General features: G+C 42.1%; 1 protein-coding gene across 1 annotated transcript; it reads right to left on the bottom strand.

The window, feature by feature from the left end:
* Positions 1-3,458: 3,458 nt before the first annotated feature.
* tm7sf3 (transmembrane 7 superfamily member 3) lies at positions 3,459-25,361 on the bottom strand. Its single transcript, XM_083935014.1, has 12 exons — positions 25,092-25,361; positions 20,123-20,277; positions 12,708-12,858; positions 12,217-12,337; positions 9,766-9,937; positions 9,453-9,630; positions 8,155-8,241; positions 7,336-7,416; positions 7,073-7,225; positions 6,828-6,928; positions 5,586-5,748; positions 3,459-5,503 (listed from the first exon to the last, which is right to left on the bottom strand). Exons 1-12 carry the CDS (start codon positions 25,171-25,173, stop codon positions 5,250-5,252), a joined length of 1,698 nt encoding a protein of 565 aa, XP_083791140.1. The 5' UTR covers positions 25,174-25,361; the 3' UTR covers positions 3,459-5,249.
* Between the last annotated feature and the right edge of the window lie 967 nt (positions 25,362-26,328).

Raw genomic sequence — 26,328 nt, 5'->3', positions numbered from 1 at the left:
CACGTGATGCTGTTGCGCATTGTTGTTCCAAATGGTTTTGAGGATTGTTTCCCCTCTAAAGCCTTGAAACTCTCTTAGCCTAGATACCCAACAAAGTCCTCCAAGTATTCAGACTGTGGAAAAAATGGTTAAGAAAGCAGCACAAGAATCTGGAATCATGACTGATTACGAGAACTACTGTATACAGGCTACAAACTGAGAGCTGGAAACATAAAATAGTATTTTTCACAGCAGACATTTTGCCTACGGTGTGTCTACTGTGATTGATTGACATCTTCCTGAGCCTCCTGTTAGCTTTGTGTCACCTGTTAAGGCGGGACAAAGTACATCTGTATCATTCTTATTGGTAGACAGACATTTATGACCTCATAAACCCTCACCAAAGTCTCATCAAAGCCCCGCCCATCTTCAACCAGAGCAGAAGAACTGAAAACACCTGTGTGGGGGTTCAGGGGCTTTCAAAGGGTTGATAAAAATTGATAAGTTCAAGAATCACCCGTAGGTGTGAAGGGTTGTCTGTCTCTGTTCGTCTCTATGTGCCCTGTGATAGACTGGCGTCCTGTCCAGGGTGGACCCCGCCTCACGCCCGATGCCAGCTGGGATTGGCTCCAGCCCCCCCGTGACCCCGACCCCGGGATAAGCGGTTGAAGATGAATGAAAATAAATAAAATGGAAAATTAAACAGGAAAGAAAATACATATGGGAATTGATAAAGAAAAAGAGACTAATTAAAGCATTTTTAATATTATTTTTGGTACATCTAATGTATGGAAAATACATATGTCTGTATTTTTCTTTATTTTTGGCAGGTTCAGTCCTCCATACAAAAGCACAGGTGAAAGAAATGTTAAGGGTTGCTCAGTTCCATCAAGTGTCCCGGTGAGACAGCATACACAGAAACAGAACTCTGAAATCAGCTCTCTGACAGACACTGCAGTCGTTTCCAGTGTTTCCAGTTACACCTGTGATTTCACTTCGACGACAGGCCCAAATGTCCAGGGAACCACAGGTGATGATGGGAAGTGTTTCGGCTGATTAGACCCCAGCTGCCTCACTCTCAGGGTAGGTTTGTTGCATCTGTTTAGAGAATTGCACCTCTATCGTGGGTTTGATTTGCCCGACACAGCCACACATTAAATCACACATGTGAATTAACATCTGCCAGAGCAAATAAAGCAGGAGCTCGCAGATCCGTCTGGTTCCCAGGCTAAGGTTTTATTGCAAACGTGCAAAAACAAACAGTAGGACGGGAGTTGTGCCAGGGGTTAAAGTGTCTGTAAAGCAAGAAGAAAAGTAAACAAATGAAACACACTTCACAAGCGTTTAAGCCTTTGGAGTTTGTAGAGTTGGTAGAGGTTTTCTGTTATAAAAAAAAAAGTAATCAAGTGTATGGTTGCTCACCATCCAATTCACACATAGAGCAGTTAAAAGCAATGCTATTTCTTATATTTCTTCTTTTTTGTTGCATATAAGCAAAGTGAACAAGAATTTGGGAGACGGCGTAGAAACATTTTATCCACTGTATATTGGACACAAACTCCTCTAGTAATGGATAATACACCAGATGGATCAGCTTGATGAAAAACTGCTATGGTTTCACTTGAAGATGAAGAGCGACGAAGAGCTTAGAAGAGGTGATTCAGTGTTTCCCTTAAAATAACATCATCACACTTTTGGAGATGGCATCCATTCCAACAGCAAATTGTGTTGGGGTTTTTATTTTTCACATATGTGCTAGTAAATTTTAAAAGGAACTACACCCATTTTCAAAATTCAAACAGGGTCATCTCTGTTTCCCTGGGTCTTCTCTTTTTCCCCAAAAGGATCCGATATTCCCGGGTCCTATAAGCCTCTGCTAATTGAATTTAGCATTTTGTTAGGGTTAGGGGGTAGTGTTAGGGTCTACATAGGCCTATTTGCCGTTGAATTCTGCACTGATTGTGGAAAAAATAACAGACCGGGGACCCTTTTTGTGAAAAGCGTCCCCCTGTCGGTAACATAGGAACCAGGGAACATAGGTACACTCCCATTCTAACATGTTATTTCCATTCTCAGAAAGCTCAATCCATAATTGTGAACATGAGCTGCTCTCTCTCAAAGCCAGAAAGCAGAGAAGTAAGTCTCAAACTTGTGAAGTCATCAAGTACAAAGTGTGGAGCTGCTCCAAAGACAATAATGGAGACTGATTTATTTTGTTTTGAAACAGAAAATGTCCCCATACTCTCAGAACATTGATGACATCACACATTTGAGTTTCAGCACTCTAGTGTTTAGATTTGGGGGAGAGTTGATCCTGTTTACTAATATTTTAGGACTGTCTTAGACTGAAGGAATAACATGTAAGAGCTTTGAACATGGGCATAGTTCCTCAACTTTCAGAGGTCCAATCACCACAATAAGTGAAATCAGCTGGGGCGGTGTGCAGGCCCTTTAATGAAAGGAGTCCCCTGCTGTGCTCCGCTGCCCTCTAGTGCTTCTAAAGAAACACTACACAGGAGTTCGGTCAGGCGGTTGAATGTTGTCATTTCTGTTGGATTATATAGAGATGGGGGGGGCCTTTACTTTTTCAACACAGAATGTAAGCTGCACAAGCTTAATTTGTATACATCCTCAAGATAAATGAAATGTATTTTCTTCTGTTAACAGTGGAGGGTTAGAGCTGGAAGGCATTTCTCCACGTGTTCATGCCGTCACTGTAGTGCTTCTGTAACACCGGATCCACAGGGACAACTCAGTAACTTAAACAGAATCAGCTGATTTCTCAGGGGAACCAAACAATTTAAATAAATATATAACCAGAGGAAAGATCAGAAAGCCTGAAGCCATTAAATAAATATGAAAACATGTTTTGGATTTTTATTTAAAAAGTGAAGAGACCAGAAAGCAGCTTAATAAAATACTGACAGGCATTTACAGGCCGAGGCGCAGGTTTCATCCTGAGAACAGTCACAGACAACACTTTAAAAACAGCACAGTTACAGCACCGTTACAGCACCCAGAACACTTCAATACATTAAAATGCTGTGTGCAAATTACAAAAAGACAAAAGACACACAGGTGGTTAAAACGTCTGACATAGAGGTGCTCTTTTTTTAAAATTCTGTGTGAAGGACAAAACTGCAATATTGTGTTTCTTCACTCTGTCAGTGAGTGTTGTTAGTTGTTTGGGACGTTCATGGCTTAAATGTCACATTCATTCAATCCATCAGATGTTGTGGCGACTGGGAATGGGACAATAATGGTCTTATTGCCGATCGCGTTAAAACACTCGCAATAAGTTGACGGGTGAATTTCCATTATCGGGATAATCGTGAATATCCCTATGAGTGATTTGACCGGTGACCTGACCGCGGTGTCCTACAGTTTTTCCTCTAATGCATGGGTGTCAAACTGATCCAGTAAAGGGCCGTGTGGCTGCAGGTTTTCATTCCAACCAATCATAAATGCCACACGGCCCTTTACTGGATCAGTTTGACACCCATGCTCTAATGTAACAATCATTTGGCCACAGCCCATAAGTTAAAATTCTTTAAAAATATCCCATCTGAAAGTTGCGTAGCTGTGCATTTGTTTATCAACTGCAACAAGTTTGATCATTTAATAAGCAGTGTGCATGTAGAAATGAGCATCAGCAGGATTGCTGTTTAGGAGCTTTTCTGTTTATACCTCTCTCTGTTCCACTGTGATCTTTTATGACATTTCAGTCAGAGGGACCTTGTGATTTAAGATTACCTTAATTAGCGCTCTTTGTTTTTCACTAAAAAGATGCAAAGTGATCAGTGCATCAGTGTCAGTGATGCATAAAAAAATATTAGAGTTATACTTAAGTGTAACTCCAGGATGGCGATATTTAAATATATTTTGGTGATGATCAGGATAATATGAATCACAACTACTTTGGCCAGGACATTCATCCCATGGCCCATTTGTCTCCATTGTCTGATCGTCGGTAGGTCACGTGATTGGCTGCTGTTACGTGACGTCAGGTTTCATTTTTCCGAAAAGTTGATTCTGTTTCAACCCTCCGCTGCAGGTCGCTGGTGTTATTTTTTCGGCATCCCCCTGCGGTCCCCACAGCCACAGCCTTAAAGTGTAATTCCAGCGCAAAATCCATGTGCTTCCAAAAAAAGATATTGCTGAAAATAACAGCAAACCTCTGCAGCAGCATGATAAGAGTCCCTACACAGAAAACAAAGCACCAATGGGCTCCTTCCTTTTGGATTGACTTTGGTAATACACTTGAACGGACTTTACTATGAGAGGAGCTGGTACAGGGGCCAGTAGGTAAGTCTTTAAAACACTCTTTTAATAAACTCTGGGTTCACTAACTACACTGTTGGTGCTTTGTTTTCTGTGTAGGGACTCTTCTCATGCTGCTGCAGAGGTTTGCTGTTATTTTGAGCAGTATTAGTGGTTAAAAAAGACGTTTGAATGCCTTCACCGTGCTGCCCCGAGCTAATCAGTGTTAGCCACGTCTGCCTGTTAGCGACTCTCCGGGATTTCTCCATTAATAGTTTATACAGTAAAAAACTGTGTCAATGGCTTATTTGATGTATGTAAGTGCCAAAAAAGACCATGGGATGATTTTGCGCCGGAATTACACTTTAACGCACTACATACACACTGAAATGAATGGGAGAACTGCAGTTTTCACCACAGTGCCTGATTTGGTGTGAAGTTGGTCTGAAACATCAAAGCATCACATCAACTTTATCTGTTAAATTTGAAAGTTTTAAATCAACTTTAAAAGGTACACAGATGCCAGCTGGACGCCAGAAAGAAGATATCAAATAACTTGTTGCTTTGACGACAGCGTTGACGATAAATCCGGCTGTCAACAGATAAAATGCCTCGCTTGGTTAATAGTTTGTGACTTTAGTGCAAGAAGCCGCAGACACTAAAAAGCATCAACAGGTAAATTTCAGACATTCAACGATCGTTCTTTAGTTCTTCTTGAACAGGTAAAGTGGTTGTTAAAATGTCTTAAAGTGTTAAAAAAAAAAGTGGCGTTCAGGAACTTTAGAAAACTTTAAAAGTCTCAGATCCACCTGAAGAGCGTCATTGATATAATCCACCTTGATGTCGTTTCTACTGAGACCGTCAGGGTCCGGTCCCGGCACCAGTTCTGAGGGACAAACCTCCGGGTGACCAAGAACTCCACATCACAGGGGTGTTCTCCTCTCTGGCACAGCCCCCCCGACTGTACGTGTAACCCGCCTCAAGACAGAGGCGGCGAGGGCGTCCGAGGTTTACAGGAGCAGAGGCGTGTGCTCTCCAGCCGGCTCCATCCTCTTGGTGAGCTGCCGCGCTCTGGCCAGGAGGCGGTTGGGCAGCGGGGGGAAGTGGTGGCTCGGGTCGAGGACGTTGGTTTTGCGGCGCTCTCGTTCTTGCAGCCACATGAGGTACGGGCTGGGCGGGAAGAACGGGCGGGAGCGCTCGCGATACAGCTGCAGGACGATGCCGCAGACGCCGAGAACCACCCACACCGTGATCATGACGTAGTCTGACGGAGGGGCGGGAAAAGACGATGATAAAGGACTGCGTTGAGACGAGACGGAACATGAGTTACTGAGATTCTCACTTACCAATGACCTGGAAGGGCACGTCGGTGAACATGGCACTGAAGTTGGTGTTGAGGAAGCGTTTGAGGATGTTCAATGTGATGAAGGACAGGCTGGTGTAAATGTAGGCGTTGACGGCCAGGATGACAGCGTAAGCCCCGACGACGCCGCACGTGATGATGTTTCCCTGACGGCAGAAACACAGAACACATCACGCTGAGTCAGGTTAAATTAGAAACACATCGCTCTTTCATTCGTGGTTAGAATGAGGTGTGAGTGTGGTTTGCTGTGAAGGATCTCCAGCTGAAACAACAACAAAGAAAATGGAATATTGGCAATCTTTTGGTTTGTCTCCAATTCTATTTTTCACAGTAAATCAATAATGAAATCTATTGAAATGAACACTGAGGGAAGTGACAGGAGCAGGAGTCATCCAAAACATACAAATAAGAGGTGAATTTAGAATTTTTGAATTGTTAAGGAATGCTTCATGTAGTGCAGGTGTTTAACTGCTTACTTTTTACTGTTAGCTTTTATCCTTTACATGTTATAATAACTTTTGTTCTTCAATTCAATTTTATTTACAGTGCCAAATCATAACAAATTGAATCTCAAGACACTTTTCATACAGAGTAGGTAAAGACCACACTATGACTTATTCAGGATTTATAGAGCACCAACAATTCATATAATCTTTAATAATAATAATTATTATTATATACAGTATTAATCCAGCAATCTTGTGCACACAGTGACAACAGAAACCTTCCCTTTAACAGGCAGGAACGTCGAACTGACTCAAAACTGGTCCGTTTTTATTGGAAAACCCGACACTGTGTCCGCTTTTCTCCTTTTTACTTTTACATGACTACTCTTATTAGGACAGCGTGACCATGAGGGGACAGATGGGAATATTGAAACACTGGAATAAATTACTTCTCTGTAGTTTTCACACTTTCAGTGGGGGAGAGATTACACCCTTTGGTGGCCCAGTTCTGGCCCTAGGGCCATATGTTTGACACCTCCTGATGCGTGTCTGACCATGTTTTGATTGTGTTTCGTCTTGTTCTAAATAACTTTTTCTCTTTCGCTCCAACTTAGTTCAAGTTTCTGTGTAATATCTCTGTTATTATACCAGATTTCTATTTATTCATCACTGTGTAACACTAGATGGCGCCAAAGTACAGAGCGCACATCCTCCACATCCTGTGTTAATAATAGTTCAAATGGAATAGAAATCCGTAGTGATCAGTGTTAATGTGTTACCTCTCTGGGCCAACGTACGAAGATGAGTGGCACTAAGATCATCATGCAGCAGAACGTCACCCAGAAAACCACGTCTGAATTCCTGAACACATCGAGGTCACCTGAACAAACAAACAAACACACACACACACACACACACACACACACACACACACACACAAACACGCTCAGTTTGTGTTTCATACATAGGACAGTATTTAAGAGCCGTGGAAATACTGTGGAACCACTCCGCCTTTCATTCCCACCGAGAGGAGTGAAGAGGACCGTGGAGGCGATGAGGAAGCCGAGCATCAGTCCCACCACGACGACGCAGGCCATGACTGAACCGAAACGCCACCAGCTCATCACCAGGAGGACGCCGCCCAACACGCCGATCACCGCTGACAGGACCAGGCACACTGCAGCGAGACGAGGGCCCCTTTTACTGCTCATGTTCTTCCATGGTGGCTTTAATCATGTAAACAGACTTAAAGCTTTCGAATGATCAAAAAAAAAACCAACAACTCACAGTCATAGCCCAGTCCTGTGGTCCTTGTGATGAGCACGAAGAAGAAAAACGTTGTAAAGCTGAAGCCCATACAGAACAACTCTGCATGACAGGAGACAGAGAGTTAATCAGATGCAGTAACTTTACACATCACAGTGATTCATGAAGATACTCCTCTGATCCCACCTCACAAACATCACTAATGCTCCGGGGGCAGTCAGCGGCTGCGAGTGGATCAAACAACGTGAATAAACACACTGCATCATCTCCTCTAACTCTGAACTACTTGCAGCGGTGGCAGATCGTAGTCATGGGTCCACTTTGCAGCAAATACATTTCTGCATCACATGCGAGGGAGAGACCACATGAGAGGCAGGCCGCCGCCGCCGCCGCACCCAATACGTTTCTGAAGAAAACTGAAAACTACATGGGACAAGTCAAAGGCACCCACACGTCTTTGCTGTACTGTGCCAGCACGACCGTTTGACTCATTTTGATTCACAAACATGACCCCTGACCCCACTAATGTATTCTGCTGACCCTACGGTGAACTGTGTGTGGAAAAAGCTAAGTTTAGGAGAGACATAACTCTCTCGGGTTTTAGTCAAAACAGGGAGTTCTGTTTTAGACTATTTGTCTTCTTGGACTTGAAAACTGACTTCTGAGTGAACACCATGGAAACAGAAACTAAGCAGATAAAAAAGTAACTGCATCGCAAATAAAGTGCTGCTAAAATCACCAGCAAGATGTGAATTCACTCACACTGGTTTTATATTATGACTCTGCTCTCCTGTTGGATGTATATCATTCTAACACATGAATAAAAGTCAGACAACTCACCACATTTGAAGAATCGATGACCACAGAAGCAGACAAACAGTCCTGCCAAGCCAGCGATGGTGAAGAAAAGCTTTGTAGATATCTTCCCTGAAAATTAAATAATAATAATATCAATCATTAAAGGTCCCATATTATGCTCTTTTTCAGGTTCATGCTTGTATTTTGGGTTTCTGCTAGAATATGTTTAAATGCTTTTTCTATTACACCTGTATTCACCCTCTGTCTCTTTAAGAGCCCCTCCTGAGAAAGCCCAGTCTGCTCCGATTGGTCAGCATTTCTGAGTCTTCTCCATCTGCACTCTATGCGTCTTGGAGCGGTAGTAGCTCAGTGCATAGGTGACTGGGCTGGGAACCGGAGGGTTGCTGGTTCCCTGTGTGGACCATGAATGGAGTGTGGACTAGAGAGGGTCCAGCTCATTTCCTGGGCACTGTTGAGCAAGGCACCGCACCCCACTGGCAGCCCCCTCGCTCTAACATCTCTCCATTCGTTGTGTGTGTGTGTGTGTGTGTGTGTGTGTGTGTGTGTGTGTGTGTGTGTGTGTGTGTGTGTGTGTGTGTGTGTAAAAAATAATAATAAAATTCGGGGACTATTAAAGGAATTCTTCTTCTCAGCGTCACCGTCAGGGAATGACGGCATTTTCTACCTAAATCTAGTATAGTTGTGACATCACAACTGTACAGAAGTCCTGGCGGCTCGTTTAAAGTCACAGTTTCTGAATACGAGCTGTGTGCATTTCTCTGTGCATTGAGCGTGTTGATACTTTCACAGAATTTAAAAAGCACCTCCACCTGCTTTATAATAAAAAAAAGAAATAGAATCCCTCCTTTTTACAATATGGGAATTTTCAAGCTGAGTAGCTTAAGGTCAAACCTTTTCTCAAACAGTCCTCTGCAATAATAAATAAATAAATAAGATGTTTTGCATTTCTCCTGGAGGCAATGCTGCCTTCAACCTACCTAAACTCCACCAGACGTTATTGGTTTATGTATTTATTTAGGGAGTTGTTGCTTGCCTTTTTCTTGACGACTCGGTAGATAATAGAATTAGACTGATTCCAGACTTTTTATGCATTCCCTTATTAAGATTGAGGGTCCCATGATTTAAAAAGACTGAAAAAAAACTTGTTAGATGCTGCTTGTCATATCACAAGATTGATTCGCTGGAAAATGTTTTTTTATCCTTAAATTGACCTTTATCACAAGTCGAGACGCGTGATGAAAGCTAAAAAGGAATAAACCCAACAAATGCAAAAGATGACAAGACGACACATTCAGCCCGCGGAGCACACAGGAGCTCACCGAGTGTCTGGCAGCCGTCCAGAGTTGAAGCAAAGCTGCAGGCGTAGGTGTGCACAGGGACGTAAGAGGCCGAGGTGTTCAACAGCGGGTCTCTGACGACGACAGAGTAGATGACGCCCTGCCCGGGGATGGAGTTGAACACTGCGGTGCTCAGATCTGATGACGACAGTATCATGACCTGCAGTGATGAAGAGTTAGCAAGCGGCACGTCAGTTATTTGTCATTGCTATCGTTAAACGTGTTGTTGTTCTTATCAGAGCTTTATATTTAGCAGATAAATATGAACCTATGGATCCTATTCTCGGGGCCTCACCCGCTTGCCGTTCTCAATCATGCCCTGGATGTCGGCCACGGCCTGAATGCCACTGAACAGACTGCGCTCTGATAGGTCGTTCTCAGGCAGGAAGTACTGGTAGATGTCATACTGCAGCCGCCAGCGCGTGGTGCTTTCTTTTGACCCGTCGCAGATCAGAGGAGTTCCTCCCCTGATGGAGAGCGAGGACAAATCAAATCTGTGAAGTTGGTCTCACTTACTACTTCAACTATACGAGCAGAAAATGTTTCTTAAAACTCAGTGAGATTATAGTGTAGTCCTTGATAAACAAATATGCATGGAAACTTAAGTCAATGACATTTATGTTTTGATGTCCTTTATCCGACACACTGGACTGAGACAGAGGGTGGGTGAGTGGGTGAGTGTGAGAAGACACTCAAACTGAAACTTGACATCATGTAGCGCTGATGTAACATGGGTCTTTGTAATGCTGTGGTTTATCTGTGCTCTGTGTGAACTGTGATTAGGGATTTAGTGTGAACTCTGACAACCAGAGATCATTTGTGACAACAGCTGTGTTTTCAAAACACCTCCTCCACACATGCACTGAGTGATGGATCATTATTCTAATTTTCAGAGAAAAACATAAAAATGATCATGGTGTGAAGTAGAATAATGACGTGAAGAGCAGGACATCTCTGCAGCACCACAACCTTTCATTCAGAATGGGATTTTGACATATTTTCCATTTAATCAATACTGCACCCCACTGCAAATAGCATATTGCACTGGTCCTTATTGTGATTTCAATAAAATGAACAATCTGTGGGCACTACACTGCACTAATCTGTTGCGTATTGCATTTGGACAGTTGGTATACAAATATACTAATAAATGTATTTATCTATTTTGTAGTGACAGCCAACAAAGTTAGAAAAGAATGCTTGGTTCAATCCCCTGGACTGGTAAGATAAATGTGGGTGGGGAAAGTGAGAGGCTTTGCTTGCCCTTTCCTCATTACCAGCACTGAAGTGCAATTGAGCAAGGTCCCTAACCCCTCTGTGTTGTACTGGACTGGACTGTGAATGTTTGTGAATCACAGCGTTTCTGAAACAGGAAGTGATACAATGTCAGTGCAGCTTTGGGAGACGAATAGTGCAAACTAAGTCTAAGCAGGTTTTGAATATTTAATGTGTTACCAACTGATATTTGACATCTGATTGTTCTGCTGCTGCTGATGTACAGTATATTACATAGGATACAGGATATTACATATCTATGCTAAGTACCAGTAATATGTGGAAATGCAATTCACTGACAGGCTCAGATTGTTATCAGAAGTGTTTGACTGTATTGTGGAAAGATGATGAAGTCTTGTTCTGAAATCTCCCAACTACCATCAGTTCTGCAGTTTGACCGGGACACTACCACCAGTTAAAAAGGAAAAGACATCCTACCAAAGCACATTTCCCTGGAGAACAATGCTGTTCCAAGAGCGGACACATTTGCTGCAGACAGAGCAGATAGGCTAATACTATTAGGTTAAGTTACTGTGTTGACCTGCATCAGAGGCTTCACACGAAAGCATGCTAGGATAATGGCAACTTCTCCTTCTGAGCCTGTCAGTGACAAAGACACTTTTGGTGGGTGTATACTGACGGTGCAGAGGCGCCTTGTTTGATTACACTGCAGCTCGGTTCACAGCGTTAAACGTTTGGATTTGATCCAGAATAGGACAGAAAAGCGTAAAAAAAAAGCTGTTGCCGTTAGTCACAGAAATACTCTCTCTTAAACCCGGTTATAGTTTGTATGGACTATGCAGTGTAACACCGCCCAGGTTTGGATATTAGAAAGCGCCGTAGGTGTGGTGCTCGAGTGGAGTCCTCACCGGATAAAATAATACATTACACCAGCCAGACACACCAAACAAGTCCAGTCTTAACTGAAGTGAACTGACTGCCAACCGAAGACAGTCAACAAAGATCCTAGTATTTGTCCAAAACTATGTTGGTAATAAACTGAAAACTAAATTTGCCATATTTGATGCATGAACTTCGGTGTTTCCGAAATCTTCCCGTGATGACACAAAACCCCAACAGCAACTGTGAACTCAAAACCTTCTGCTCCTTTAAATCTCTACCCATGCAGCCAAACGAAAGCTGAATAGAGTTTTAAAGACAGTGGAGTCTGTGCTGCTATGACACAACAGGAAATTATTCAACAAGTGAACGGGTCCTCTGTATATCTGAGACGGCTTTGTGGCGCATAACAGACATTCTTGAGAAAATGAAGCGAGCGCTCTCAGCCACAACGAAGGAGGAGGAGGCTGTGTGTGTGTGTGTGTGTGTGTGTGTGTGTGTGTGTGTGTGTGTGTGTGTGTGTGCCAAAGCAAATAAACAGGGAGGCGGTTTGACTGCAGGTACTGGCACATGTGATTTGATCCTCGACTCGCTGCCTATAGTTGAACAGGCTGAACAGGAAGTGCGTTACCTCTCATATCCTAAGTTTGCTGGTGCAAAACTGATCGTGGTCTCATAGAGGTTGTAGCGAATATAGACGTTTGGGTCAATGTCCAGGTTGAACTCCGTGTTACAAGCTCCAGGGACCGGATCTAAAAGAGAGCAAATTCATTATTAGATGCTGAATTGGGCGAGTCAGGCCGACAGAAGACAAAAACACTTCCTTGAGTGATTAGTGGCACACTGCCATGTCAGGATGACTTGTCGTAAGGGTGTTTCGGCACACTCTGAAGGCATATGAGCAACCACGCACAATCAGAGCTCAGACAGCACTCATGTTCTGCACGAGCTTCCTCAAAATCACGATTAACAAGATTTTTTTAAGCCTGTGCACAAAGTAGCTGTAACTTCCTTGTTTCTGACTTCTCATGCAAGACTCAGCTTGACTGAAGTGAAGTGCACTGCCGTGTCTTTTGTGTGGCCCAACGTAATGGCCCTGAAGAGTGTTTTAGGAAGAAGTACCAGTGCTGGAGTATGGGAGGATGACCCCGGTGCCCACCACAGTGTCACCGTCAGGAGAAGACAGGAACATGGACAGGGACGCTTGGCCCGGCTGCAGAGTGGACAGGAGCCCAGAGTCCAGCGCTGTCAGAGAGAGACCCAGGCCTGGCAACTGCACCAAACACAAATATAGAGAACATGCAGAAGAAGATCAAACAGATCATCACTTTAAACAACAAGATGAAGGGTCTTTAGCCATGTTAGCAGCTCTGGGAGGCACAGTGGTGCTTTGGCATCATGGTCACAGTGACGACGCTGAGGCTGATGGTAGGGCTGGGCCATATCGTCAAAATCTCCATAAAACAGATAACAGATGGATAATGATGAATAGAACAATCAGGGCTTAACACTAACTTTTAAAAGTGGTTGCCGACACTCACCTTAGATTTTGAGATACTATGCAGTGCTACGTAAATTTAATGATGAAAATATTACATAAAAGACACCAAAATGTACAAAAGTCCTTTTTGTTATTTCAGGTTCATCTAGTTCTTTGTCAGCTGAATTAATTTGCTCATTTGTTTCCGATGTTGACGGGTTCGTCGAACTTTTCACCCTACAGTCAAACAACTTCATTTGCTTCACCATCGTCTCTAACAAAGATGCTTGAGCGCATGCGAGTTAATGCACCAACACCCAGCTCTGACTGTAACATCAACATTTAATTAGAAAACATGCCACAAATATTTAAAAAAGAAAATAAAAAGAAAGAAAATTGGGGTGCACACTTTCCTATTATGTATAAAGTATATGTTAAAAAGTGGTTGCCACTGATGGAAATAAAAGGCGAAGAATTAGTTGCCAATTTCTAAAATTTGTTGCCAATGGCAACCTGGAAACTGCTACAGTATACTCCGTACTCTCCATTTTAGCAAAACAGCACCTCTATGATTAATGCATGTGCAAGGATCAGAATGTGAAGCGTCGTCCGAATGATCTACATATTGCCATAACCAGGGCTGTAACTAACGATATTTAGACTAATCGATTGATAGTTTAGTCTATAAAATATCAGAAAATACTTAAAAGTGTTTCTCAAAGTCCAAGGTGATGTCTTTAAATGATTGTTTTGTCCAAAACCCAAAGATACCACTGTAAATCAGTTCACCCTCTAGTTTTACCACATAAGGATAGAATCTATATAAAAAAATATACAACAGACATTTTCAATCTATTTGATGGTATATACTGTATATATCGTCATATTGTTGTACCCTAGTGGTGGGAATGTCATTAGTTTTGCAGGTATTTGACCTGATAATGGTGCTTAAGGAAATATTAAGGGATCACTAAAGATAATAAAATCCATCCGTCCAGGAGATAGTGGAGCGGGTGGAGCGCTTCAGAAACCTGGGCATTGAGGTGGACACAGCACTGTCCTTTTCTGACGACAGCAGTTCCATTTTCAAAAAGGCTCAACGGCCCCTTTTCCTGTTAAGAAAGCTGAGGAACTTCAATGTAAGCAAAAATGTTTGAACAGTTGTTTACAAATCAGTCCTGACCTACAACATCAAATCCTGGTACATCTTTTTATCGGTTAAAGAGAAATCCAACAATAACAGGCACCACTCAGGCCTCATTGACTGATCTCCACACACAGGCAGTCAGACCGAAAGCCAACATATTATACACTACCCCTCTCATCCACCCCACAGTTCATGTCAACTGCTCCCATCTGGCCGCCGTTACAGGCTACCATGAGCAAGGCAAAACATAGTAAAGTCATTCCAACGGCAATCAACATTATCAGTAAATCCAAGGGGTTTGACTCACCTACCATACAGCATGTTTTTAGTTTTCTGTGTGTTGTATAGCCTCCTGCTTTTTATGTGTTTATGTCTTTGTACATATTTTTGACCTGTCTTATTCATTATGTGAGCCTGGTCAAAGATGAATTTCCACTTCTATGCAAAGTTTTTCTGATTCTGATTCTGAAACCACCAATATCGAGCTTGTGGTGGCCCTAGGAGAAGTCAGAGGATCACCAGAGTCAGTAGGCAACATCTTCTGCTGGGCAACACGGATATCTGTACATTTTATGGCAACCCCGACAAAAGTAGTTGAGATATTTTTACAAGAAAATACTTTCTCTTCTGTAAACACCCAGTTCTTTGTTTCATGGATTTCTGTGTTATCGACACGCCACTCTCTGAGCAAAATGATTCCCTGCAGTCTACACTCTGAAGACAGTGACATTTTAGAATTGGCAAGCTCATGATGCTTGTGAGACTGTGGTGACCTAAAAAATCAGCTGCTTATAAACCGATTTAACTCTTTTCATAGGCAGGGCAAGTAAGAAGTTCAATTCAGTCCAAGGGTGCACAGATCGCTCACAGAGAAGTCTGGTGATGGTGTTGTCAATAAATCAAGCCTGAATGTATCCATAAACAAGTATAATGTGCCATAAACACAACATGCTCCTCTATTATGATGAATATGGGCACTGTAGTTGGATTGCTTGTAGCCAAATAATGCATATTAATCTGCGGCTGAATATAGAGCCTAGAAATGCACAGTTTATTAATTTTCATGAGATTTGCTGACAAAAAGGAAAGTATAGAATAACGCCAGCTTTATCCTTTAAAAAACTGTAAGATGGTACGGAACTGGCCAAGGAGACTTTTACAACAAATGTGTAATTGTTTGAAAAATATACAAATAATTGTTCAATTTAAAGCATCAAATAAGGAGTAGGGTTAGTCCCTTGCCCCGGCTCAGTGAGCGTTACGCTGCTCCCCAGCTAGTGAAAGATTCACATTAGCTTTTGAACGAGCTTTGTCTGCTGGGCATTGCGGCTCTCTATATTTGCATTTCTTCTGTGCTTTTGCATTTTCGAAGCGTCTGACACTCAGAAATGTCCCGAACACAGCACAAAATAAGGAAATACAGGCAGAGGGCAGAATATCTGCAGCCACGCACTACGAGTGGATCATTGTGCCCTTTAAATAATAAAGTTTTGAGACACATTCCACCGCACCCTTACCTTCCAGTTAAACTAGTTCTTTAACAACAACAGGGTGACAAAATGACAATAGCACTGTGTCCTAGAAGAAAAATGTTTAAAAATCTAATTGTGTACAAGCACTAGGACAAAAGACCAAAGTGGGTTTGAACTTTGGTGTAACTTATCTTTCTTAGTGGTTTGGTTTATAGGTTTAAGTGTTACAATAGAGCACCTCTCGGGGTATCAACACTGGGTTTTTTGTCTTGCATGGAAATATTTTCACATGTCGTGACCACCTAGTCTGACGTATCAAAACCTGTGTGCAAAAGGTGTGGTTGCACACGCTAGTAGATGGGTTTTCTTGCTTTTCATGGTAACACGGCATGCTGCTTTTTAGCACCAAGACATCACGCGGACAGGAAAGCTTTGGGAGATGGAGGAGTATTTTGTGGCTAAGATCTGAGCCACATTCCAACCCAGGACATTGTGGCCAAATGGTGCCCACCATGGTACAGCTGTTACTTTGAAGTGTTAAGAAATTACATGTAGGATCCGTATAAAAGTCAGAATTGTCATACTGTGACAGACAGCAAAGGGAAATGTATCATTTCCAGGGAACACAGCATATATTTTGCCACATAGCTTTCAGTGAGCAAAAGCTGAGTTACTGTTGTGTGAAGAGCCCGGCAGCGTCGCAGTAATGTCCGCACACAGTGGGACTCTCAGTCCAACTGCTCGTACAATAACTCCATTGAATGACAGTGGTCTTGTTGTTGCTGTCAGACAGTGCCGGAGTGGGTAGAGATTCTCCATTCGATGTGGTCGTCACTGAATTCATCTAATGCGCTACGGACGTAGAGCAACTTCAAACCATTACAAGTGTGTAAACTTTAAGGATTTACAGCCCAAATGGACCGCTCATTAGTCACCGACAAGAAACACACACAACTAGAGCCAGATATATTTATCGCGCAGCTGATATTGGCCTATCACAGAGATATCAGTATTGGTGTGTATGTTTTCCGATACGCGCCAATTTAAAAGCCTTTTTTATAGAACATACAATGAAGAAAACAATGCCCGTGGGGATTTAGAAATGGTGTCATACAGCTATTTATTTCTATCGCTATCATTTTTTATTCTTTCTATCTTTTCTGAATTCATCTCTAGAAGTGGTTGAAAATGTTATATTACGGGGCTTAAAGTTTCAGCTGATTTCAAGCCTGATCTCAGGAATAGAACAGTTTTAAATTCATATTATATTTAATTCTTAACATTGCACACATTTCCTGCTGGACACATTTTCAGACTCACAAATTGTTACTTGCTTTAAAGTTGTACTCCGTAAGATTTGAGATACCTTGTTTCTAGCGGCCTCTGTGGCGGTAAGATGTAACTGCAGGTGAGCTTGTTCTTTCAGAGCCTCCATCTTGTCACGTTCATTGTCACTATGTGTGTTGCCTTTTTATTTCTGCTCTTTTGTAAACTTCAGTAAAACCCCTTCACCTCTCTACTTCCAGTCCATCCGCTATATGTTCCCCTCTCAAATCAATACAGACACAAGTTCCTATTATACTTCTACCCTTACTACACGCCTGACTCAGAAATTGGAATTACAATTTACCGATTACACGGGTCCGGTCAGATCAACCGCTATCAGCAGCGTCACTAACATGGCGGCTTATTTACATCTAGCCCACGAATGTCGCCACAGCCACGGATATTGGGATGCTTCAAAAAAGCCAAGTAGAAGTGCTTTCATTGGTGGGTAATATGTTCGATCACCATTGTTCTAACTCACTATTTGATAGGTATTAATTTAAAAGGCAATTAAATAGATGGAAATCTTATGAGTACAACTTTAATCCCTGAATGTAACCCAATGTATGTATAATAATTTTAAATATTCTTTAATACAGTTTTTTGTTTAAGAAAGCAGCCTTCTGAGTACCTTTGCAGAGTCAATCCACCTTGAAAAGGTCTGTTTTCGGTCGCCAAACTGGTAATCTGTGAATTTCACCCCACGAAAAATCCCATATCGGTTTGGCCCTATACAACCTTGATTCAACCTGACATGCTGCCCCTCAACTGCCAGTAGCTCCTCACAGGCAATTGATTGGCCGGATAACTTTTAATCCCAACACAAACAAATTACTTGGAGCCTGACAAGATGTATTTTCCTGCGACAAGTGAACGCGGTTCTCGTGTGATCTCCTGTTATGGCGAGAATTTGGCTGCTGTTCACATAAAAACATCAACACAAACATCAAAAGAGGATGCTGTGGTTAACCACGTGCAGTGAGTGAGAGTGATAGAAATAAAGAAAAAAGGAAATGAGGGAAAGAGAGATATCAATATAAAGGAAAGTGTGTAGTGTGCATGTTCACTCTTCATTGAACCCTTCCTGCTTCCTTTTTCTCTGAGAATTTGCAGATTTGGTTGTTTTGGTGCCAGTGCTCCGTGCCAAGTGTTGCAGGTCATCTGAGTCAACATTAGACATTTTCTGCCACTGAAAAACTCGTGGATCTGTTTTAATTGTCTTGTTTACTACATTTGTCTATCTGCCTGTCTGTGCGGTGTGGGCCCCAAAGCAAGCTGTCCCCTGAGACTTCAGGGACCGACGCCAGAGGGTTTTTCCTCTGGGTTGCTCTGTGTGCCGCTCATGACCAGGGTACCGTCTATCAGCTGACTGCAACTTCTCTCAGTGGGTCAGACGACCTCGCTTACAGCACAAAGCCTCATTCATTAATCTGAGGTGGAACTAACTGCTTGCTCATACAGTATGAAGCATACCTTTGATTTCGCGGTTTAGTTTGCATTTTTACCGTCACCACTACTAGAATCACTCTATTGAGGATGTGGAAAAATGACATGCCATTTGATTTGTTGATTTAACAGAAAATGAAACATATTAAACTCTTAACGTCACTGAGCTTTCATCCTGCTCACTGACTGTTCTGCCTCTGTGGAGTAGTGTCATGCTTAGTACAATCTCTATACCGTGAAGAACATGCCAGCCATATATGTTCTCAGAAGGAGGGTGGTGGTGAATGCACAGCTGGTGGTTACAGAACAGGTGGGGCTATTTAAAAACAAGGAGCTTTCTGGGTTGTCCCTGTACCAGCCGCCGGGGCTACTGATACCATGAATCATCACATTTTAACAGAACTTTATCTGTAAACAATAATAACAAGCCTAAACGTTAAATTTGCTATTGCGATTACATCAAATATATATTCATAAAGAAAGCAAGGGATGTGTTGCATTATTCAGCTGCACTGCCTAAAACCTGACCAAGTACTGTACACTAAATATGAAGCTACAGCCAGCAGCCAGTTAGCTTAGCTTAGCACAAAGACTGGACACAGGGGGAAACAGATAGCCTCACTCTGTCCAAGCAAAAACACATTAACATTTTTTATATCTCGTTGTGTTTTTGACAGGTTTAAACAAATAAGATGCTAATTAGTTAGCTTTAGAGGTGCTGGTGAGTGGCTTTTCTTTTTTATCTTCAACGGAGCCAGGCTAGCTTCTTTCCCCCTATTCTATAGCATAGTTGGTATAAAAAATGGACTTAGCATACCTATCGGGGTCCGTTCTCTCAACTTGATCCAATGGTCCTCACCTATGGGAGTGGCTTTCTTGTTAGACTTTGACTCCGCCTCATTTCCTCTTACCAAAAAAGGGCATTTATGTGACGCTGGGGGAAGGGTGATACGTCCATTTGACTGAGGTACGTATACCTCTGAGGCGAAGTGAGGACCAGAGGCTAGCTGTCACTCAAGAGGCCACGCCCCTAATTATTCATAAACTTTATCCTCCAATAAAATAAAAACTAGCCTGGTACAAAAAATTTTTTCCCTCCTCAGTGCTGTCATGGAGATATGACCTAAACATACAGACTAGAATGTTTTTTTGTACCAGGCCTTAAACAGGTTTAATTATGCTGTGAAAACAGCCTGTTCAACATGGGGGTCAATGAGAAACTGCTCTATTATGCAAACTGCTCATAGTGGACACTTAGAGAACTGCAGTTTTTGGAACTTCTGTATTGGATCAACCAGGAAGTCACAATGTTGGGGGCTTGATTTTAAGTCTTTATTCTAAGCTAAGCTAACCATCTACTTAGCTTCATATTTAGTGTACAGACATGAAAGCAAATAAGTTTAAAAAATGTCAAACTATTCCTTTAACTTAATATTCTTCTAGGTAATATTTTATGCCTAAATGAACTGATAATGTTTGTCTGTTATCAGTTTTTCCTGACTTTATCCAACATCCGCTCTGTTACAGCGTCATGTTCATTTTTTCCGCACATGATAGGAGTATAATATTAGTCTGTCAGTGCGTGTGTCTGGGGGAGAGATATGTCTGTCCGTCCGTCACAGGTGCTTCTCAATACTCTGAAAAGTGTAAGTCAGCGCTCTCTCACCCTGGTGTAGGAGAGCGTGGCGTTGCGGCGCTGCGTGTGGAACTGCAGAGTGATGAAAGCGACCTCCGGGGGGATCCTGGACACCACGGCCTGCACCGTCTCGTTCTGGGAGACGCTCACGTTCTGGAACGTTCCCGGCAGGAAAACCACGCGGTCTGTGACAGAGAGGGAGGAGTCTGATTGATCACATGCTTTTATTGTTGTAGATTGATGGTAACGTGCTGCCAATAAACCGCTGTGCTGCAGTGTCCCCATATACCCTGAGGCTCAGGTAGTAAAACGCACTCTGTACGCTCTGAATGCTCTGTGTTCATTCTTTGATCACACATTTTACAAGCAAGTTCATACAATTTTGTGCCCTAAGTCAATAACATTAAATCATTTTGATTGGGCCTTATATTTCTGCTGCCATTTTATAATAATGAACAGATCATGATGGGCCACTGGGAGCTCTTTATTATTAGATAACAGCTATTTAATGATAGAAACCCATGGGGATAGTCAGGTTTAAATAGTTCTCTCTCATGATCCTTCCACCTTTACAAGACTGTCACACCATTACTCAGCCTATGGATGTACAACATATAAAACTAAGTGAAACTGCGTCTGACTGTCCCGGGGTCAGTACTGAAGCTCAGGGTGGACCGAGCCTTTTCAGTGGCAGCTCCCGCTCCGCCGCCATGTTCAGCTGTCCCCCACACTTCCTGTTTTTAAATCAAACATTTGTCTCGTGTCTTTTTGCTCTGCATGAGAGTTGCCTATTTTAATCCTTTTTTCCTTTCCTATTGGTCTTAACACTTTTGTTATTTTTATGTTCTGTTGGTTTGAAGTTGTTCTTAGTGATTTATGTGTTTGTGTTATGTCTAACTCTACGGCACGTTGGTCACCTTTGTTATTTTTTAATGTGCTTTATAAATAAATCTGGAAAAACTTCTTCAACAACCAGACTGCAAATAATTTACCTTTTTGCTTTATGCTACTGGGCTTTTAGCAATATGTCAGCTGTTCATTTAGGATGTTTCTTTTTAGTCAAAACCCCCAAGAGTATAATAGGATTGTAACATTCAGGAAACTAATTAAAATACATTTGTCAGTCCGACGTGATTTCAAACACTATCTTCAACTTTTATCTGGAAACCTTTGGACCGTATGAGTGAAGCAAATCCTCCTCTGGTGATGCGTTTACGTCACTGCTGTTTGTTTGTTTTTTCCCCTATTTAAAGAAAACGTTAATAATTAATCAACTATGGATGTATTCACTCTTAAGTAACCATGAACTGTGTATCTGAGTGGAATGTGCAGAAAACCACTTGATTTGTTGTATAATACCATGATAATTAAAGCTCCACTAATTACTCGAGCCACACGTGTATGGACCAATACATTAAAATAAATCCATGGCAAGTCGCATTAACTTAACTACTTAACTGACAATGTCATTCATTCAAACATTACAGTTCAATTGGTCTCAGATAAGACCGTACTCCATAGTTCTGGCCACACCGGTTATCATGTCTGGGATAAGGAGAAAAACACTCTGGTTTGTGTTTCTTTCAACCAGTCACAGTCATCTTGAGCGGAGCTGAGTCTGGTAACGGAGATAGCAGAAGGAGAATGTCTGTGGATGTCAGGCTTTATCACAGGACTTACCATCCAGTCAGACACACCCCAGCTCACCCAAGCAACTTTACCAGAAAAGTGGAAGATACTTTCCCACCCCATCATTTCAGCAATCACTGAGACCTGTCTGAATGCTATTCTTCAACTCCACCTTTTCCTCACCGTTTACCTTCCACAAATCTCTCTCATTGATTTGAGTGGGAGTCAAAGTGTTTGCTGATAGCTGCTTTGAATGTTTAACGTCGTCTTAAGGTGCAGCAGCCCTTTCACGACGTGACCTTTTCGAAATAGCACCAACCACTGTTTAACATGTACCACTGCCTGTAACCAGTAGACTTCCATTATGAGATTCACATGTTTTGTATTTGTTTTTTATTGATTCCTCCGAAGACTAGACTTGAACTATTGTATCTGTACGATTGCTGATACGTCTCATACAGAGAAGAAGAATGTCAAGTATGGGAACCAAAGCTGTGTCGATCTGTTGCAGGTTACTCGTGCTGCCTTATCCGCTCTGACTGTTTGCAGGTCAGACTCCAGCTCAGGAGTGACCTCCTGTCTAGATTTTTCTCACACGTGCAGAGGGAAAATGTGAGCCGGAGAAGGCTGGAGTTTGGCAGAAACCTCAGTCCAGGATATATACACTGGTGGTCGACCGATATGGGTTTTTTAATGACCAGTATTTAGAGAGCAGGGTGGCCGATAGCCCATATATAATGGTGATATTGTGTTTTTTCTGCACCAGATAAAATAGAAGTATTCAATAAAAATAGTAACAGAGACACACCATTACTGAACTTAAAAGAACAATGTATTTAACAGTTATGCCTGCGTTGCCTCAGTTTAGTGTATGATTAGTTGTAGGCTCTAACTTGCAGCGTAGTTTTGAAGAAGCAAAGGAAAAACACGGTTTTCAAAACGTTCCATAAAAGGCTTCACACTTGCTTACCGCCCCACAACCATCTCAAATGACAAATCTGACGAATGTTTTACTCGCTGGAAACATAAAACAGGTTTCCGTGCCCTGTTAGCTGATTTATGCAGATGTGTGTCTGCAGACATTTTTGGTTAATGAGCCTTGTTAGTGCAGGCAGGCGGCGATTATCTCAAAATGGCATTAATTGGCTTGATTGATCACTTATACCAAAGTCTATATGGTACAAATATATTGTACTGTGCTCATTTAAAGCTAATAAATATGAGATATCCACCATCTGGTGTCCACTTACTGTATGATGTGGACTAGAGAAAACACAGAAAAGTGTATTCAGATCTATGATTTTCTTAACAAATAAATACAATGAGACACTTATTTGGATTTGATTGCCCTCCTGCTTTGTTTGTGAAGCACCTTGTAACAGTAATAATAATAATAATAATATGAATAATAGATACATTTTATATAGCGCTTTTCTCAGTACTCAAAGATGCAGTAGTTTTGAAAGGTGCTAGGCTCTATAAAGTTATTATTTCTATCTCATAACTTTGCACATTTTACTTATTCTTTCAAACATTCAGTTTGTTTTTTTCACAATGCCTAATGTTAGTATTTCCCTCTGTGCTGTGTTTGGTGCCTTAAAGAGCCACTAATAAGAAAAGTATTTCTTCATTTCCCGTGGAGAGTTTAGTGTCCGCAGAGGGTTAAATGCTATTTCAGATGTGATTTGACCCTGACAAAATGGAAATTAGGAGGGGAAACACTAAATACTTGATCCAATTCTAAATAACTGTAGAACAAATAATAACAAATAATAATTTGTCACTTAGTTCTGTAGGACATGCTGCTACATTTTTAACATTTTTAACACTTATAACTTATCGCTCCTTCTCACTTATTTAGTTTGTAGTTATTTCAGTTAAATCTGCTGCTAAACTGCACAGCGCGTATTGTTGTATATTGTATATACCTACGCTTAACCACGATGTCTGTTGTCACACTTAGTTCATTGCTTGATTTATCTGATGTTAGCTTTATTTTGATTTGATTTATGTTTATGCTTATTGTTACTCTGATCCTTTCCCACCTTTGTATTGAAACTGTCGCAAAATAATTTCCCTCGGGATAAATAAAGCTTCTTGAATCTTGAATAACCTAATACTGACATAAACATGTATGAATATTCACATATTTAGACCAGGGGCTGCGAGAAAAGGGCAAAGAGAATCATTAAAGATCCAAACCACCCAGGCGGTTGAGGTTGGGAAAAAGGCGTTTTAATGCACAAATGTAAGGAACCGACGGAATTACATTTGACTGGAATCATAGTTTGTATAATCTCATGATGAATGCCCTGATGCTTGCCATCACTCGTTACTTGAGCCTTTTACTGACTGTATATACACGTTATCAAACGGCAGCAGAGATGGTGAAGCATCAAGTCTGATTAATATTTCACTTAACTTGTCACTGCTGGTGTTCTGCTATCCAGCAAAGTGTTTTCTTTACACTCTGACTCCACTTGGTTTCACTACCCCTTTTTTCTCACAACACCCACCGTGTTGTGATGCAAACGCCTCAAAGGCAACGATTCAACTTTCAAATAGACCACATGTATAGACTCTTACAGTCAACAACAACTGTTGTTATACTGTAATACATGTCAGCGCGGTCACTGGCTAAAAACAGATATTCTGTTAAGATCCCTGAATGAATATCATAGAAGTATTGTAAACATTTGTAGTTAAAATAGCTCTGGGATGACCCCACAGCATCTCCTTACATTAATATATACCCTGTTAAAACATGTGTAACACATAAAGTCCATATATATTACTGAATTAAATTCACTTTAAGAGTTTTGAGCTGTATCAACTGGTCTAAAAACTTGACCCAGTGTGTGTGAATGTGTGTGAATGTGTGTGTGTGTGTGTGTGCGTGTTGGTGTGTGTGTATGCATGTGTGTGTGTGTTAAACATGAATTAAATTCACTTTATGAGGGTTGAGCTGTATAAACTGAACTAAACACTTGACCCAGAATGTGTGTGTGTGTGTGTGTGTGTGTGCGTGTGTGTTCGTGTGTGTGTTAAACATGAATTAAATTCACTTTATGAGGGTTGAGCTGTATAAACTGAACTATACACTTGACCCAGAATGTGTGTGTGTGTGTGTGTGTGTGTGTGTGCGCGCGTGTGTGCGTGTGTGTGTGGTAAATACATAACAATAACAAGTTGAGCCTATAGTGCCACTTCATGATTTACAGTATCAATGAATCACAGAGCAGCCTTTATTCTATTCAACCCGTTAGCTGGTATATAACCCGGTGTGCTATAGTTTCAATATAGTGATAATAAGTATACATAACGCTGCTGTGAGTGGAAGGAACTCAAATAGCCGTCTCCAGTGACTCACTTTCTACTTGGGCTCTAACTTCGCAGACCAGGGGAAGCAGCAGCAGCGGCAGCGGCAGCGGGCACCAGATCCACCGAGACATGTCCTCTGCTTCAGCGAAACTCTCGTGTCCTGTGTCGGGTCCGGTGGGGTCATCGGTGAGCTCGCTGTCTCCTATGCTCGGGTGGTAGAAGTCCCCGCGGAGGCAGAAGCAACATGCTCGACCGGACTGAGGGGTTCGGCGCCGCGGACTCGTCTCTCCCCGTCCCTCTGTGGCCTCTCTGCCGCCCGCACTGCTCAGCCTGGGCTGAACGAGACGGCCGCGAGAATCACGCCCTCGGTCCCGCGATAACTCATCATCCCTCTCTGGTCTGTAGCAAGGGCTGCAAACCTGAACATGATTGAAATGAGGCATTTTCTAGAAGCTTCTTACTTCGGTTATATCTGTGTTTTGATGTCCTTTGTTGTCTTTTGTAAAGGAATGTCCTCCATGGCAAAACATATATTAAAATGGCTGTAAAATGATCTTTGTGGAAAATGTGGGGGAGCTCTTTGACAATATCTACTCTCAGACTACATCTATGGTTTAGCTTGGTCAAATATTAGATAAATTATAAGTATTGTTATGAAAACATCTCATCTCATCTCATCTTCAACCGCTTATCCGGGGTCGGGTAGTGGGGGCAGCAGCTTTAGCAGGGGACCCCAAACTTCCCTTTCCTGGGCCACATTAACCAGCTCTAACTCGGGGATCCCGAGGTGTTTCCAGGCCAGTGTGGAGATCTAATCTCTCCACCTGGTCCTGGGTCTTCCCCGAGGCCTCCTCCCAGCTGGACAGGCCTGGAACACCTCCCTAGGGAGGCGCCCAGGGGGCATCCTTACTAGATGCCCGAACCCCCTTAACTGTTATGAAAACAATCCTGAAACAAATAAATAAATTATCCTTTAAAATACACATTTAAAACGACAAACGACACACCAACACGCATACACACCAACATGCACACACACACACACACACACGCACACACACACACACACACACACACACACACACACACCGTAGCAGTTTAAGGAGACAAACCAAAAAGCAGTAGATTGCAGAGCCCCTGAGCAAAGATCATCATCAGAGAGAGAAACAGTAGAGTGCACATTTGGTGATTATAAAAAGAAAAGGTGGTGTTGAGTGCATATACTTTGCATGTCAATACTCTAACACAGATGGAGATTTATAGGTAAAGGTATTTGCGGTGTTGAG

The sequence above is a fragment of the Echiichthys vipera genome, assembly GCF_963691815.1.
Source record: "Echiichthys vipera genome assembly, chromosome: 20".
Classification (NCBI taxonomy): domain Eukaryota; kingdom Metazoa; phylum Chordata; class Actinopteri; order Perciformes; family Trachinidae; genus Echiichthys; species Echiichthys vipera.
The sequence above is the reverse complement of the archived record's forward strand: the minus strand, read 5'-3'. Positions and strand labels throughout refer to the sequence as shown.